This window comes from Carettochelys insculpta, chromosome 3 (genome assembly GCF_033958435.1).
Source record: "Carettochelys insculpta isolate YL-2023 chromosome 3, ASM3395843v1, whole genome shotgun sequence".
Classification (NCBI taxonomy): domain Eukaryota; kingdom Metazoa; phylum Chordata; order Testudines; family Carettochelyidae; genus Carettochelys; species Carettochelys insculpta.
In genome coordinates this window covers 79,867,836-79,881,383 of record NC_134139.1, presented here as the reverse complement: position 1 = coordinate 79,881,383, position 13,548 = coordinate 79,867,836, and the positions used below count along the sequence as shown (strand labels likewise).

The 13,548-nt window shown below is 43.6% G+C and overlaps 1 protein-coding gene across 1 annotated transcript; it reads right to left on the bottom strand.

Annotated features, from left to right (window-relative positions):
- Nucleotides 1–2,139: 2,139 nt before the first annotated feature.
- PSMB1 (proteasome 20S subunit beta 1) lies at nucleotides 2,140–11,108 on the bottom strand. The gene is made up of 6 exons (XM_074990220.1): nucleotides 10,947–11,108; nucleotides 9,085–9,192; nucleotides 7,700–7,781; nucleotides 6,747–6,876; nucleotides 5,065–5,171; nucleotides 2,140–4,041 (listed from the first exon to the last, which is right to left on the bottom strand). The coding sequence occupies exons 1-6, from the start codon at nucleotides 11,045–11,047 to the stop codon at nucleotides 3,856–3,858; spliced, it is 714 nt and encodes a 237-aa protein (XP_074846321.1). The 5' UTR covers nucleotides 11,048–11,108; the 3' UTR covers nucleotides 2,140–3,855.
- Between the last annotated feature and the right edge of the window lie 2,440 nt (nucleotides 11,109–13,548).

Here is a 13,548-nt window from a genome sequence, read left to right as displayed (position 1 = left end):
GTTGTAAAACTAGGCAAATATCGAGATGAGTACATGTATTGCCTGCCCAGAAGACCTCTGTATACCTCTGGTTGAGAATCACTCAGCCACTTGTTTGAAAAGAACAATGCTGATTAAGCCTGTATTTCACTTGTGTATTCTTTGGAAGTACTTTTGGGAGCCAAAGTGTCAGGGATTTTTCATCCCTCGGGCATAATCGTCCCCGTGGGCCAGGGGAAGCAAGCCAGCCTTTGGCCATTAAACATCATTACAGGGGCAGGTAGACTCCAAAAGGTACATAGGCTGCCAGTTAGCAGTCCCCTGTAATGGTCACTCCGTGTCAGTTGGTTTCCCTGGTAACCTGAACTCATAAACACCTCAGAATCATGGATTTGAAATCCAGGTTCCTCACTGGATGCAGGTGAGGCAGCTTCTAGAAGCATCCCTGGCCCAGAGGACCTGTTTGAAAGCATGCGCTTAGAACTCTCATATGTAAATAGCTTCATGAATTATGGATAAGATCACAGAATATAAGGCGGCGCTGGACAGCACTAGCCGGCCCTTGGCACGGATACGACTCCGCTACCTGCACGGGGAGGTGCTGGCCCCTGAGGCATCCACCAGCCCCTAGGCTAGCTGCCTCACAGACAGCAAAGAGCTCCAGCTGAGAAGACTTTGCAAAGATCTTCCAAGTCAACACCATCGTCGCCCAGCAGGGCCCGCCTGCTGTGGTGACAACTTTACCTCAGCACTGAAAGAGCAAAAGCAGCTCTGAGGTGAATCAGGCAAGCAGCGAACTGGCCTCACCCCTAGGGTGACCTACTGCATGCTTGCCTGTTGAAACCCAGAGCCTGCCATCACAGCGGCACCTTCGACCCCGCCACCAGCAAGCAGCTCTGAGGTGAATCTGGCGAGCGGCGAACTGGCCTCACCTCTAGGGTGAGGTACTGTGCGCTCGCCAGTTGAAGCCCAGAGCCTGCCACCACTCCAGCACCTACGCTCCCGCCGCCCGCCATCTTGTCATCGCTTCACCGGACTGGACTTTAACTGGACTGGACCTTGCATAATTGGACTGGACACGTAAACTTACCTTAATTCCTAATCTATATCAACTCCGAGCTGGGTAATCGGGACCCTCTTCAAGGGAACAGGGGTTGCTCCTTTGTTGTTCCCTTCCCTGACAAGGGGAGGGAAGTGCCCGGGGGCCCGACCCCGAGGCCGGGCCTGGACATCCCAGGCAGGGTCCACCATAGTAGCCAAACTTCGACAGGTATAATTAATAATTAATGTTCATTAATAAGTTTAAATTGTTATAAATGCTATAGTTGTCTTACCCTCGATGTTCTAACGTTAAGGTAAAAGCTTTAACTAACCTTTTCCCCTTCTGTCCTTTTCCCCTTATCCTTGCTCACCCCCTCTTAATAAACCGCAGGAGAAGGTGCTGCCACCCTGCCTCCCTAACTGTCAATCCTACCCAGTGACCTGAGGAAGAGCATAAGCCTCCCAGGATCACTTAGTTGGGCCCACTAAGAGGGTACCAGGGACCCCCACAACATAAAGGGACAGTCCCAACTGGCCTTCGGGTACCAACCTCTTGGGTCGGGCTAGCAACCTGACCCTGCACAGAGGTGGGGTTTAGCACCCCCACCCCAGCTCTGGAAGGAGACAGCAGGGATTTCTAAACCCCTTACAACCCTCATCCCTAAATCCCTCTATCCTTCCTCCCTTGTTCCAGTAACCAAATCCTTTTATCTTGTGGTACAATAAAACCAATTCAAGATCTGAAAACAAGTTACTAAATGGAAACAGTTGCAAAAGTAAATGTACTATCAATAGAACATAAAAAAGTTTGCATTGTAAAAACTGTTACTTGTTATAGTTTTAATCTTGCTGTGTTCCTTAATAAAAATCGTAGCCACTTTGTTTTGGTCCTTTCACCCTTGTCCTTGTCTCATTGTTCCTGCTAGCTACTCCTTTCCAGGAGGCTCAGGGCGGAGTCCAGAAACTTACCTGGGCGGGCATTATCCTGGCTGGGTTTCATAGCAGGGATTTGGTCTGGGTCCTGGCATCGAACACACAGAGAGATTGCTCCCTTATTCAGGGACTCATTTAAATATTCTAATTACTTGCCCATCCAGAGAGTCCCGTCACAAAGTTGCATTAATTTTTTTTAATTATAGCATGCAATAATTTATTATGAAACCAGACCAAAATCCACAGAATTGAGACATTCCTCTTAATTAAAATTAGCTGTGGGTTGGGTTAAATGTCAATTTAGAAATGAATTTTAAACAAGAATCAGCAGCCATACAACTATAAAATGTTGTTATCCCTAAGCAGTGTGAAGATAGTAATTCTGTATTTATTGCATCTGCTTCCTAGGAAATATTCTAGATTATACCCTATTAAGACGACAATACCACCTTAAAATACTCCTACAAAAGGTCTGATTTTTGCACCTTTGGAGAGCCACATCTTAAAAAATGCACTCCTGTTGCAGGGTAGGGTAAGGCAACATCTTTAAAATCTAATTTTCATTTTAAATGTTTAGGCCCTTGCTGTTAAGAAAACTTTCTAACTATAGACCTATTTTAAGAATGCAGTGCCATCTTCCAAATTCTGCAGCCCGCTGAAGTGCTCTGCTGATGCTCAGAGCTTCCCAAACTGCTGCAGATTAAGAACACTAACCACTCTTGTCAGCACCACTCGTGCTATTTACCTGGTAAGTCAGTTGCTCCTTGGGAGACCTGAGCAACAGCAGGTGGCAAATGCAGCTACCTATGGGATAAGAGAATCCAAAAGTGAAGAGTCTGGGATATACATAAGGTTGTGAAAACATTCCCCATGCAGCAGCTACATGAAATAGTACACCCTTTCCTATCAAGCACCCCCATGACCAGGAGGTTGCCAGATATTCAAATATTCTGAACAACAGAGGTATATCTAGCAATGCATAACACCAAAGAAAAACCAGGTTCTATATTAAAAATGTACAGAGTACTTTATTTACCAACAGTAGTGTTGTACACTGGACACACTGTATTTGTATTTACTTTCACTGCCCTGTACTTATGGAAAACAACTAAAATTTACTTAGGGTTAAAATGCCGGTTATTTGAGAGTTCTGGATAATAGAATGCTGGATATGAAAGAATTTACTGTATTTTGGAAGTGCCTGGTAGTATTCAGTGGCTGAAGCCCAACTCGGTGGAGGCAGATGTGAAAAGATAAGCCCCTGAACAAGGTCCAAGGAAAACATTGTTAGGAATCACCACACCCCTCTCCTTTTACAAGCAGTAATGAGAACTAGCTTCTCACCTCCATATTTGTTTCTGGCTAACAGATATACCTCCAGCTCTCAAGTAAGATTTCCAAGCCCTGCATAGATGAGGATGGGCAGGTGAGATAAACAGCATAAATTAGAACAAGTTAGATGAGCTAGAGAACAGCAAATACCAAAACCAACCCAATGATGAATGTCATGAAACAACAGAGGAGAAAGCGGGCAAGTTAGTTTTCATCTTGAGTAATACGCTTACTGCTTCTACTGCCAACTGGAAAGTTAGCCTACTAAGACTAAAACAGGCAGCTGTAAACTGAAGGGTAATTCAAGTCTGTCATGGGCTATCAAAACACTGGCACTATTTGTTGTATGCTTTCTTATTCTTCCACTTATCAAAACAAATCCATATCCCAACCAATGAATGGATTGCCCCAATTTAATTAAGGAACAAACAGGAAACAATCAACATTTGAAAAATTAACTTTTGTTAAATTTGTGTAATAAAACAAAACAAATGTCACCACCCTACAAGTAAATCAAACCATTTAAAAGTTAGATTACATAATGCAAATTTAATTGACAAATATTCTGAATTAGTCTCTCCGTAATGGAACAGTCTCCTCCTTAATACCATCTTTTGTGACAATACAGATCTTAAGTGCATCTCCAGTGTACACATCTCTTTCAGCTGCAGAAATAAAGACATCTTTAACTAGCTGCATAGCCTTTTCCAGGGACAAAGGCACATGCTCCACATTTTGCATGTTCTTGAAGCCAACCTATGGAAGACAGTGATACTGGATTACTTTTTGTTTTGCAGGTTTTGAAAAATGCAAGTAAACAGAAATTGTAAGATATAGTTTAATCAGACAGTAACTCCCAGGCTTAAGCATGAACAGATATTTGCAAAGGGAATTGGTTCAATGATTTAAACTTTGGCTATGTCTACACTACAGCAATCTGTCAGTGGCAGTTACTGTCAGAAGGTACCTCTGACAAAACTTCTGTCAACAAATTGTGGTTATACACAAAACTGGATCACACTGTCAATGGAGCATGGACAAATTGCCCAGCTGCTCTCTCAACAGAGCAGCCAACTAGAAGCACAGAAGACGGCTGCCTGGTGAACCAGAAAGCCCACGGAGCATCCACATGGCTTTTTTTGTCGACAGATTCTGTTGAGAAAGGCATTCTGCCTCGGGGGGAGGGGCAGAAGGCTGTCAGAGGTGCCACGTTCTGGCGACAGAACAGATTTTTAGTGTGGAAGCTCCATAGGTTTTATTGGCAAAACTCTCTAGTGTAGACATAGCTTTTGAGACAAGGCTGCTCCAAAGCTTGTGCATAAACGGAGGTGTGCTCGTAATTTTATGTCTAACAGTAGAGAAAGCAGAAAATTGGGCCCAGGATAAAACATGTATGGCTTTTCTCCTCTTTAACTAATACAGATTTTTAAAAGTCACAATGAACATTCAAACTGACCCAGTCTGTACAGAAGCTTCCCATTCTAGCACTGTTGAAATGATAGCACACAGATCTATGCTAGATCCTCCAATAGAGCACAATCCTTTTTATGCATTGCTCTGCAGTACTCTAAAGGGCATTAAGAATTCGCACAAGTGTGAATGTTCAAGTTTAAATTTTTTTTCAAATTTCACTTTGTTTGCCCTTAACAGAACAGGGCCTGGAAAGAACCACCTTTCCACAGCTTACATAGGGACAAAAATGACACAGTTTACCAAAGCCACCCCCTCAAAAACTCAACCCCCTCCAAAAAGAACAAAACAAACACACCCCTACTTTACCTGGTTGTCCAGCAGGGGCTGCAGCATGGCACTTGCTGAACCACCAGCTTTGAAGGCATCTCTCTGATATGAACCAACTGGATCAAAGCTATACACTGCTCCCTTCCCTTGAAGAGAAAAGAAGTTTACATTCCATCTACATGCCAGAAAGAAAGATTTTGTGTATCATTAAGAGAATAGCTACTTCACATACTAGTTTCCAAGCCATCCCGAGTCAAGGACTATGTCTAGATTACAGGGATTTATCCACAAAAATTTGTCACAAGATCGAGGCAACACAGCCAGCCGGATGCACAGCAGACAGGGCTGCCCAGTGTCCTAGAAGCTCTGTCTGTCAACAGATGGTCCTCTGGAACATCCAGACTGGCTCTCTCTCGACAAAGGCGTTATGCCTCATGGGTAATAGAATACAGCTGTCAACAAAAGTGCTACGTTCTGTCAACTTACTGTCAACAGAATGCCCTTGGACGCTCCACAAGTATCGCTGGCAAAATGGCCATTTTGCCAACAAAACCCTCTAGTGTAGACATAGCCAAGATGAATAACTTGATCTCTGAGAAAAGGTGAATGGAGGTGTGAAGATACAAACCAGCTCAGATTCTTGGTCAAAGCCACAGAACAGAAGACCCTAATGGTATTTTAGCTCATGTTCAATCAAGTAACTGGAAGAGCACGAAAAAGCAATAACAGCATATTTCTAAAGTGCTAACGTACCAGTGTTGCCTCTAATTTTTTCCATCCATGGGCAGAATAAATTGTGTGCGCACTGAGGCATGTGCCGATGTGCACTGCCAGTAGAAGCACAGGTTGCCCACTGAGTGCTTTGCTAATCAACTGGGCAACACCTGAATCCTTCCTGTGTGGCCACAAAAGTGCTCAGCTTACAGGGAACACTGCTAATAGTTACAAGTTTAATAAAACTACAGCTACGATATGTCCATATCTCCAAAAGTTTTGATTTAAAACAGTATATGAATTTCAAAGGCTGTTCAGAAAAGGAATATGCTGCTCGAACAGCTCTGTCTATCCATAATAAAGAAAAAAGATCTGAAGATAAAAACTAGCATTAAGAGGTGAGTTGGTAAAATACTTCATCACTAAAAATAACTCATCTTTAAACAAGATATACATGCTTGGTCGCCAATACAGGCAAAGTCCTCTGAACAGAACACAAGCAATTCATGCCTTTAGCATCCCAGTGTTCTGCTTTACAGAACAGCTGGAAACACCAGCAGTATATTCCATTCCACCTTACAATTTTACAAGTGAAAATACAGAAAAGTAGATGTTCTTTAGCAAAGATGTTATTTCAATTCTGTGTAAGTTATTTGAAAAAGTAGGATTTAGCCATTTTTAGATCTTGTAGTTCATACACCAAGACTCTTACAAGACTAAAGGTAGTAATATAGCAAGACACTGGTGACAAGTATATGATTGGTTATAACACCTATACATTAGTTTACCTATTTAAAGGGACTGCAATACTTACAAAGCTAATTTTATGAAGTCCCTTGAGATCTTCAGTACTCTAAGTAAAGTGCAACATTATTTCACATGAGAGAAGCAAGCATAAAGCTTCTTCAACCGGCACACCTATCTGTTTCAGCTGAAATGATTCCCTTTCCCCTGCAGAAATCGGTCTCCTGTCCCTTTGCTTTCCACAACAAAGTCTAAGACTTTACCTTCCTCATCAAGCCCGCCAATGATGTTGTATACGTAATATGGAAAGAAGCGTCGAGAATACAGGATTGTAGACAGCATTGCTGCAATAGCTCCCGTAGTCATGGTCTTGTTGTTGGAATGCTTGTACATCTGTGAAATAAGCAAGTGGTGCAGCACATAAAAAGGTGGGGCAAAGAGTAATATTAGAATAGTAAGTGGACATAACCATTGTTTTTATAGCCACATCTCAACAAGGAGAAAAAAGTGCAGAGCAAGGCTATGTCTACACTAGAGAGTTTTGGAGACAAAACTGGGGTTCTGTACACAAAACTCACAGCATGTCTACATACAATATGTTTTGTCAACAGAAACTGACAATAAAAAAGCTGTGTAGGTGCTTCTGGGGGCTCTTCTGTCGACAGAGTGGATCAAAAGATCAATCCAGTTATGTGTAGATGTGATCTGTCGATAGAAGTTTTGTCGCAACATCTCTTCTGACAATAATTTCTGTAGACAGATGCTTCTAGAGTAGACGTAGCGCAAGAATATGTTGACAAATATTCTATTAGTAAGTAATCTAAAAAACAATCTATCATGATTAAATGCTAGTGTTTGGTGGATTTCTGAAAACATTTAGCCACAAGTTAGGTGTCAAAGAGAAGTCTTTCTAAGAAGGATGTTACATGGTCACCAACAATACTAATATATTAAAATCGGTGGTTCTTTTTAAATCTGCCTTTACTTATCACAGTTTATGTTCTAACACTCCACATTTTACTGAGTTTAGACAGTAAAGGATGTTTTCCCTTCCTAGTTGTTTCACTAGCTGTGCTACAGTGTTTGAGGGGATTGTTTGAAACAAAACAGCTGCCTTTAATTTGTTACATTTTTACTTCAGTTTCTTCACATGATCTAATTATTGTTCTTGTCTAATATTTTAATTTAAGCATAAAAAGATCACACATTTAGCTACCTTTAGTCTTGCTTCGATTATTTTTGTAAGTGTAAGGCAGTCTCCATGAAAACCACTGCATCCAATGACTGTTTGATCTGTTCTGTAAAATGCAAAATTTGATATTTCAATAAGCACTAAAAATAAGGATCATCAAATACTCCAATTTCTTACACTGATGACACTAGGAAAGCACTGAATGTAGTCTTAGTTGATCATTGTTATCAATGGATAAAATTCTAAGTCTCTATAGACTGTTAGCAAGAGATATGCAATATCAATACTGCTCTGTAGACCAGTTTGAGAGCCATTCATCTACTGGGTAAGTGCAAGGGTGTGAGAAAGGAGAACCAGATTCTATTCCCTCTCCCGTCAGCTAATTTTTGTAATACTGGGGGTATCTGATTGACACACTGTGCCTCAAACTGCCACTATAAAATTGGAAAAACAAAATTGACACACCTCACAGGGCTGTGGAGAGGGTTAATTAACATTTTATAAAGCGCTTCAAGATCAAAGGAGCTACACAAATGCAAATTATCAAAATATTAATATTTTCTTTAAAAATTAAGGGTCAATAAGCTTGAAATGACTATTTACAAATCATGATGAGATCTAAAAACTGACAATATATTCTATACATACCTGTTAAGTGTTTATTAACTTTAACAACCTAAAGTGAAAGCTTCTGTCTTAATATAAGACTACATCAATGATAGGGAGCCATAAGATTTCAGCAGACCGATGGTACCAATATAACATGCTTTTGGACGTTACCAAGAAGTTAGCCAGGAGAAACATGAATTCATGTGAACTGTCAAAGACGACACAGGGGTTTGCATCTGTAGCTGGCAGAAGTCTCGAATGTCACTGTGGCATTTGCCACATTTAAAAGCAGTCATGATGAACTTTAAGGGGACAAACTATCCAGGTGCATGGAGATAGTATAGAAGGAATAGGAAAGAAGATTGATTAAGGAATTGCTGGCAGGTTTAGTGCTGTTTTCTGCAAGGGAGCTCTGTGAAGAGCCACATGGTCTCCTGAAATAATAACAGACAATTGATGTATTTGCTAGACAGCCACCAAAGGAGACACTTTGGCATCCCAGCTAATGGGTGTCAGGAAAAGGCAAAGCTATTCACAACAACTCTGAGTGTTGTTACAGTTAGCTGAGCACTTCCCCTAATAAGCAGATCTACTTGTATTCAGGAAATCAAGAACATCAGCTGTCAGTGAAATTCAAGCAGCAAACCACAAACTAAGAAACCTGATCACAGTATTACAATGGAGATCAAACTGAACCCTTACAAACATGTTTCCTATCTTACTGGATTATTTTTCTGGGACAGCAAATTAAAATACTGGTCAATCTTCCTAAGATGCCACGCTACAAGATTAAAACTTACAATTTATAGCATTTTGGACTGTCCCGGCTGTGAATTGCATAACCTTCACTCAGTCGTGTGTCTGAGGCAACAATAGAAAAGTCTTCTCCAGCAATTGCCAACACCGTCCTTAAAGAAAGCAAAAAGACTAATTTACAATAATTTCTAACAAATACTCACTTAGGCGATAGGGAAATGTAACTAGTGTGTAGTTCTTAAACAGACATGCAAAGTTCTGTCACAATGATGGAGTTTTTCATTCATTAAGTAGTTATATTTTGTGCTAGATGACACTGGCTGCGTATCTCAAAATCACAGTAGTTATTTTGAAATATCTTTGGGATTGTCTGAATGATGCTCTTTCGACTTCATTTTAAAATGGCGTGTGCAAGTGGGTTATGTCGATTCTGGTATGCCTCATGCCACGAGGAACACCACCTATTTTGAACTTTTTATTTCAAAATAGGTATTAAAACGCGGAACAGCACTATGTTAAAATAAACTATAATGGACTCCAATGGCACTACTCTGAAATTGTGTTATGTACCTGGAAATGCTATTTTGAAATGCATTGTGTGTGGCGGTGTTATTTCAAAATACTTTATTATGGAACAGCCCTGCCATGTAAATGTGCCACACTGCAGGACACGAGATTTCCAGGAAGTTTAAAAGAAAAAAGTCTCTATACTTTGTGTGGCCAGGGGGTCTTCTTTGTAAATTAAACCAAGATCAAATTTATAGATAACACAAAGGAGAGCATGCAGGTGTGATGACAAAAGAGTGACCTGTGCCAAGGATGAATGGAGCATTGGTCATAATAAAAGTAAGGTCTTACATAAAAGAAGAGAAAACAGCAGATAGGATGCAAAGAAACAACTAAGCATAATACTTTCACATCTGAATCCTATTTTCATGTTGTCTTAATACTACCCTAGGTTTTTTCCAAATAACCAACCGCATTAGCTGCAATGAGTGATAGAATCAGAAGATAAGGATAGGAAGTGGGACATCAAAAGATCCATTTTTATAAACAGTCCAACATTATGAAAAATTCTGGGAACCAACAAACTAATGTGCCGAGATCCCACAGTTGTCTAAGAGAAATGTACTGATAAAATGCTTAACTCACTTCTAACTGTTTTTCCCCAGGTAGCTTTCAGTACACTGGTTACAACTTTAGAGGAAGCTGTTGGGTCTTCTCAACAATTAAAGGTGGTTTTCCTTAAGAATACTAAGCATAATCCTCTAAGGATGCCCTTGTTCTAGACAGTGATAATATTTGCCTGCCAGGTTAATTTGCCATTATAGTTTCAGAGAAGAGGGACAAATTGAGATCACAAAGGAGGTCACGACTGTACCTTACTTTAGATTTAAGACCCTTTACTGGAAGCTCCCTTCTAAGTACAATGGTGCACATAAAGACTGGATACAAGACAAGCATTTTTAGCAGACTAGATCCTGCCGATCAACGCCCTTTGCCAGGAAACCCGCTACAATGCTCAGCGCCAATATTAAAAAAGCAGCTGCCAAGTCTTGTTTTCTCAGCATCGCTCCTTCACGTGGGACGCCCTGGCCTTGGGCGCGAGCCCAGAGGTCGGGGCAGGTGCTCTCTTACCAGTGCAAACACTAAGCGACACACAGCCCGAGGGCCCTTCCCGGGGGGGCCCAGAGGGAAGGAGCAAGAGATGCAACAAGTCACACACCTCCCCTCCCCCCGGACAAGCGCAGGGAAGCACCAGGGTCGCTCTGAACTCGGCGGGTGCCGCGGGCCTCTGTGGCTTGGACCCGGCCAGGGCCCCCGCGCCTTCCGCACCGCCGCGCGGGGGATGGGGTCGGGGATCTCCCGGGAGCAGAAAGCGAAAGCGGCGGGCCCGGCTCTTTACCCGCCGTTGAAGGTGTAGGGGGAGAAGCGGTACTGCACGGGGCCGCCGAGCTGCTGCTCCATCCCGGGCCTGAGCTCCCCGTAGCCGGCTGTAGACAACATCCCGGTGTAGACCCCGGAGCCGGCGGGCGGCTGCTGTCTCACGGCAAAATGGCGGCGCCGGAAGCGGAACCCCTCCCCTCCCCAGCAGCGTCCGCTCTAGGCTCAGCCCGGCCTCATCTCAGCTGCTCCGCGCGCGGCTTGTCGCGGCGCCGCTTGCGCCGCCCGCCGGCGGGAGGAGTGAACGCCGCGCGCCAGCCATGCGAGGGTCGCTGCCTGCTCTGGCCCAGGGGCCGCCTCCCGCCCCGCGCCGGGAAGCCAGTGTGTCCAATCGGGCAGCCCCAGCTGGGACGTAGCCAGCCCCGGCGCTGCTCGTGGGGTTACAGGGAAGTGTGTTTGGTGGCAGCCCCCAGGCAGCTGGTGTTAAAGGGCCCAGGAAAAGTTTTCAGCATTAAACCCTAACAGGCGTGTGGCGGGGTGGTTTCCCCCAGTCCACCTCCTGGAGCGACACCATGGGCAGGGAGCAGGGGAATATATGCAAAGCTAATGTTAAAATACATTTAATTTAACCTTGGACTGCAAACACGAGGATAGCTTCATCACAGTTGTATAGCTACTGTGTGACAGCAGAGCTGGAGGCTATGTGCCCTAACTGCATTTCACTACCATAGTATGTGTCAATGACAAGCAGTCCTGTAGCACCTTAGAGAAGAACAAATGTATTAGGTCACGAGCTTTACTTGGTTTGTTTACTCCTGTTGGCTGCATTAACTTTCTGCCTCCCTCCGGCACATTTCCTAGTTTTTATATCTGTATCAGAAGGAAAAGGCTTATCTCCGCGAGGAGGAGGAAAGGTCAGCTGCCTAAAAGCTATCAGGCAGCATGATGGCTTTAGTGGGGTGCTTTAAGGGATAATCCAAGTTTTTAAGACAGTTATCCAGAATCATGGCCAGTCGTCAGATTAGAGGACAACCAGCCACTCAAAGCAGCCTCAGGTCATTTGGATCAATTTACGTTCATGATGAAATCTGTATTTACATGATCCTTAAATCTTGAATGTTGAGTTTCCACAGTAAGGCACTGGTCCAGAAAACTGCAGTAACTGGAGACTGCGTGCAGTACAGATACTTTAAAAAGGAGCATAGGCTACCACTCTGTTTGCTGCTGTGCTGGAGGCCCTGAGACTAACAGATTTCTTAAATCACAAGGTTTCATAGCACAAACGCACTTTCTCAGATGACAGGCTTGTGTTCAGCACCATTTAGAAACCAAATATGTAGAAGTCCAGATTGTTACATTATTTTGATTCCCCTCATAAGGTTGCCAACTGTCCAGATTTTTCCATGATTGTGGCTGCTCGAGGAAATTAGTAGGCTGTATGTGCAGCATACGCTGCCAGACAGCTGTCTGGCTTCATGGGCTAAAGCTCATCCTGCATTGCCCCAGTTTTTGTTCCTTGGGGTGGCAGCTCTGCCTAGACCTGGCTCTGAGGGACAGTGATGGTTGCTGATGAAATGCACTAGGCCAGGTGTCTCCAATCTGCAGCTCTGGAGCCACATGCTGCTATGTAAGGACTTCTTTGTGGCTCCCAATGCTATAATTGTAAAGTTAAAAATAAAAAACAAAACCCTCCTGATTACTTTTGCTAAACAGTAAAGCCCCAAAATGAACAACAATATCTAAATAGCAAAGAATGTATGACCTCAAAAGGTGGATAACCTCTGCTAGTGTCCTCCAGAGACAAAGGCCGCGTCCACATGTGTACGCTACTTTGAAGTAGCGGTGCCAACTTCGAAATAGCGCCCGTCACGGCTACATGTGTTGGGCGCTATTTCGAAGTTGAAATCGACGTTAGTCGGCGAGACGTCGAAGTCGCTAACCTCATGAGGGGATGGGAATAGCGCCCTACTTCGAAGTTGAACGTTGAAGTAGGACACGTGTAGATGATCCGCATCCCGCAACATCGAAATAGTGGGGTCTGCCATGGTGACCATCAGCTGAGGGGTTGAGAGACGCTCTCTCTCCAGCCCCTGCGGGGCTCTATGGTCACCGTGTGCAGCAGCCCTTAGCCCAGGGCTTCTGGCTGCTGCTGCTGCTGCAGCTGGGGATCCATGCTGCATGCACAGGGTCTGCAACCAGTTGTTGGCTCTGTGGATCTTGTGTTGTTTAGTGCAACTGTGTCTGGGAGGGGCCCTTTAAGGGAGCAGCTTGCTGTTGAGTCCGCCCTGTGACCCTGTCTGCAGCTGTTCCTGGCACCCTTATTTCGATGTGTGCTACTTTGGCATGTAGACGTTCCCTCGCAGCGCCTATTTCAATGTGGTGCTGCCCAACGTCGAAGTTGAACGTCGACGTTGCCAGCCCTGGAGGACGTGTAGACGTTATTCATCGAAATAGACTATAATAGACTAATAAGCTATTTCGATGTAGCGTGCACATGTAGACGTAGCCAGAGAGAGACAAGGTTCAGGAGTGAAAGTCAGGAAGACGGTGGTACAAACATGTAAGGTCTTAGGAACTAGAATACATAAAATGTTTGTGAACATCCTCGTAAACATGCATTGCAA

What these genes read in the sequence shown, in the direction of transcription:
- PSMB1 (XM_074990220.1), bottom strand. Translation starts at nt 11,047, where the DNA reads ATGTTGTCTACAGCCGGCTACGGGGAGCTCAGGCCCGGGATGGAGCAG. An exon ending in AGTCCAAAATGCTATAAATT is followed by an intron (nt 7,782 to 9,084) that starts GTAAGTTTTAAT and finishes TGCATTTTACAG; the next exon opens with AACAGATCAAACAGTCATTG. An exon ending in TAATCGAAGCAAGACTAAAG is followed by an intron (nt 6,877 to 7,699) that starts GTAGCTAAATGT and finishes CTTATTTCACAG; the next exon opens with ATGTACAAGCATTCCAACAA.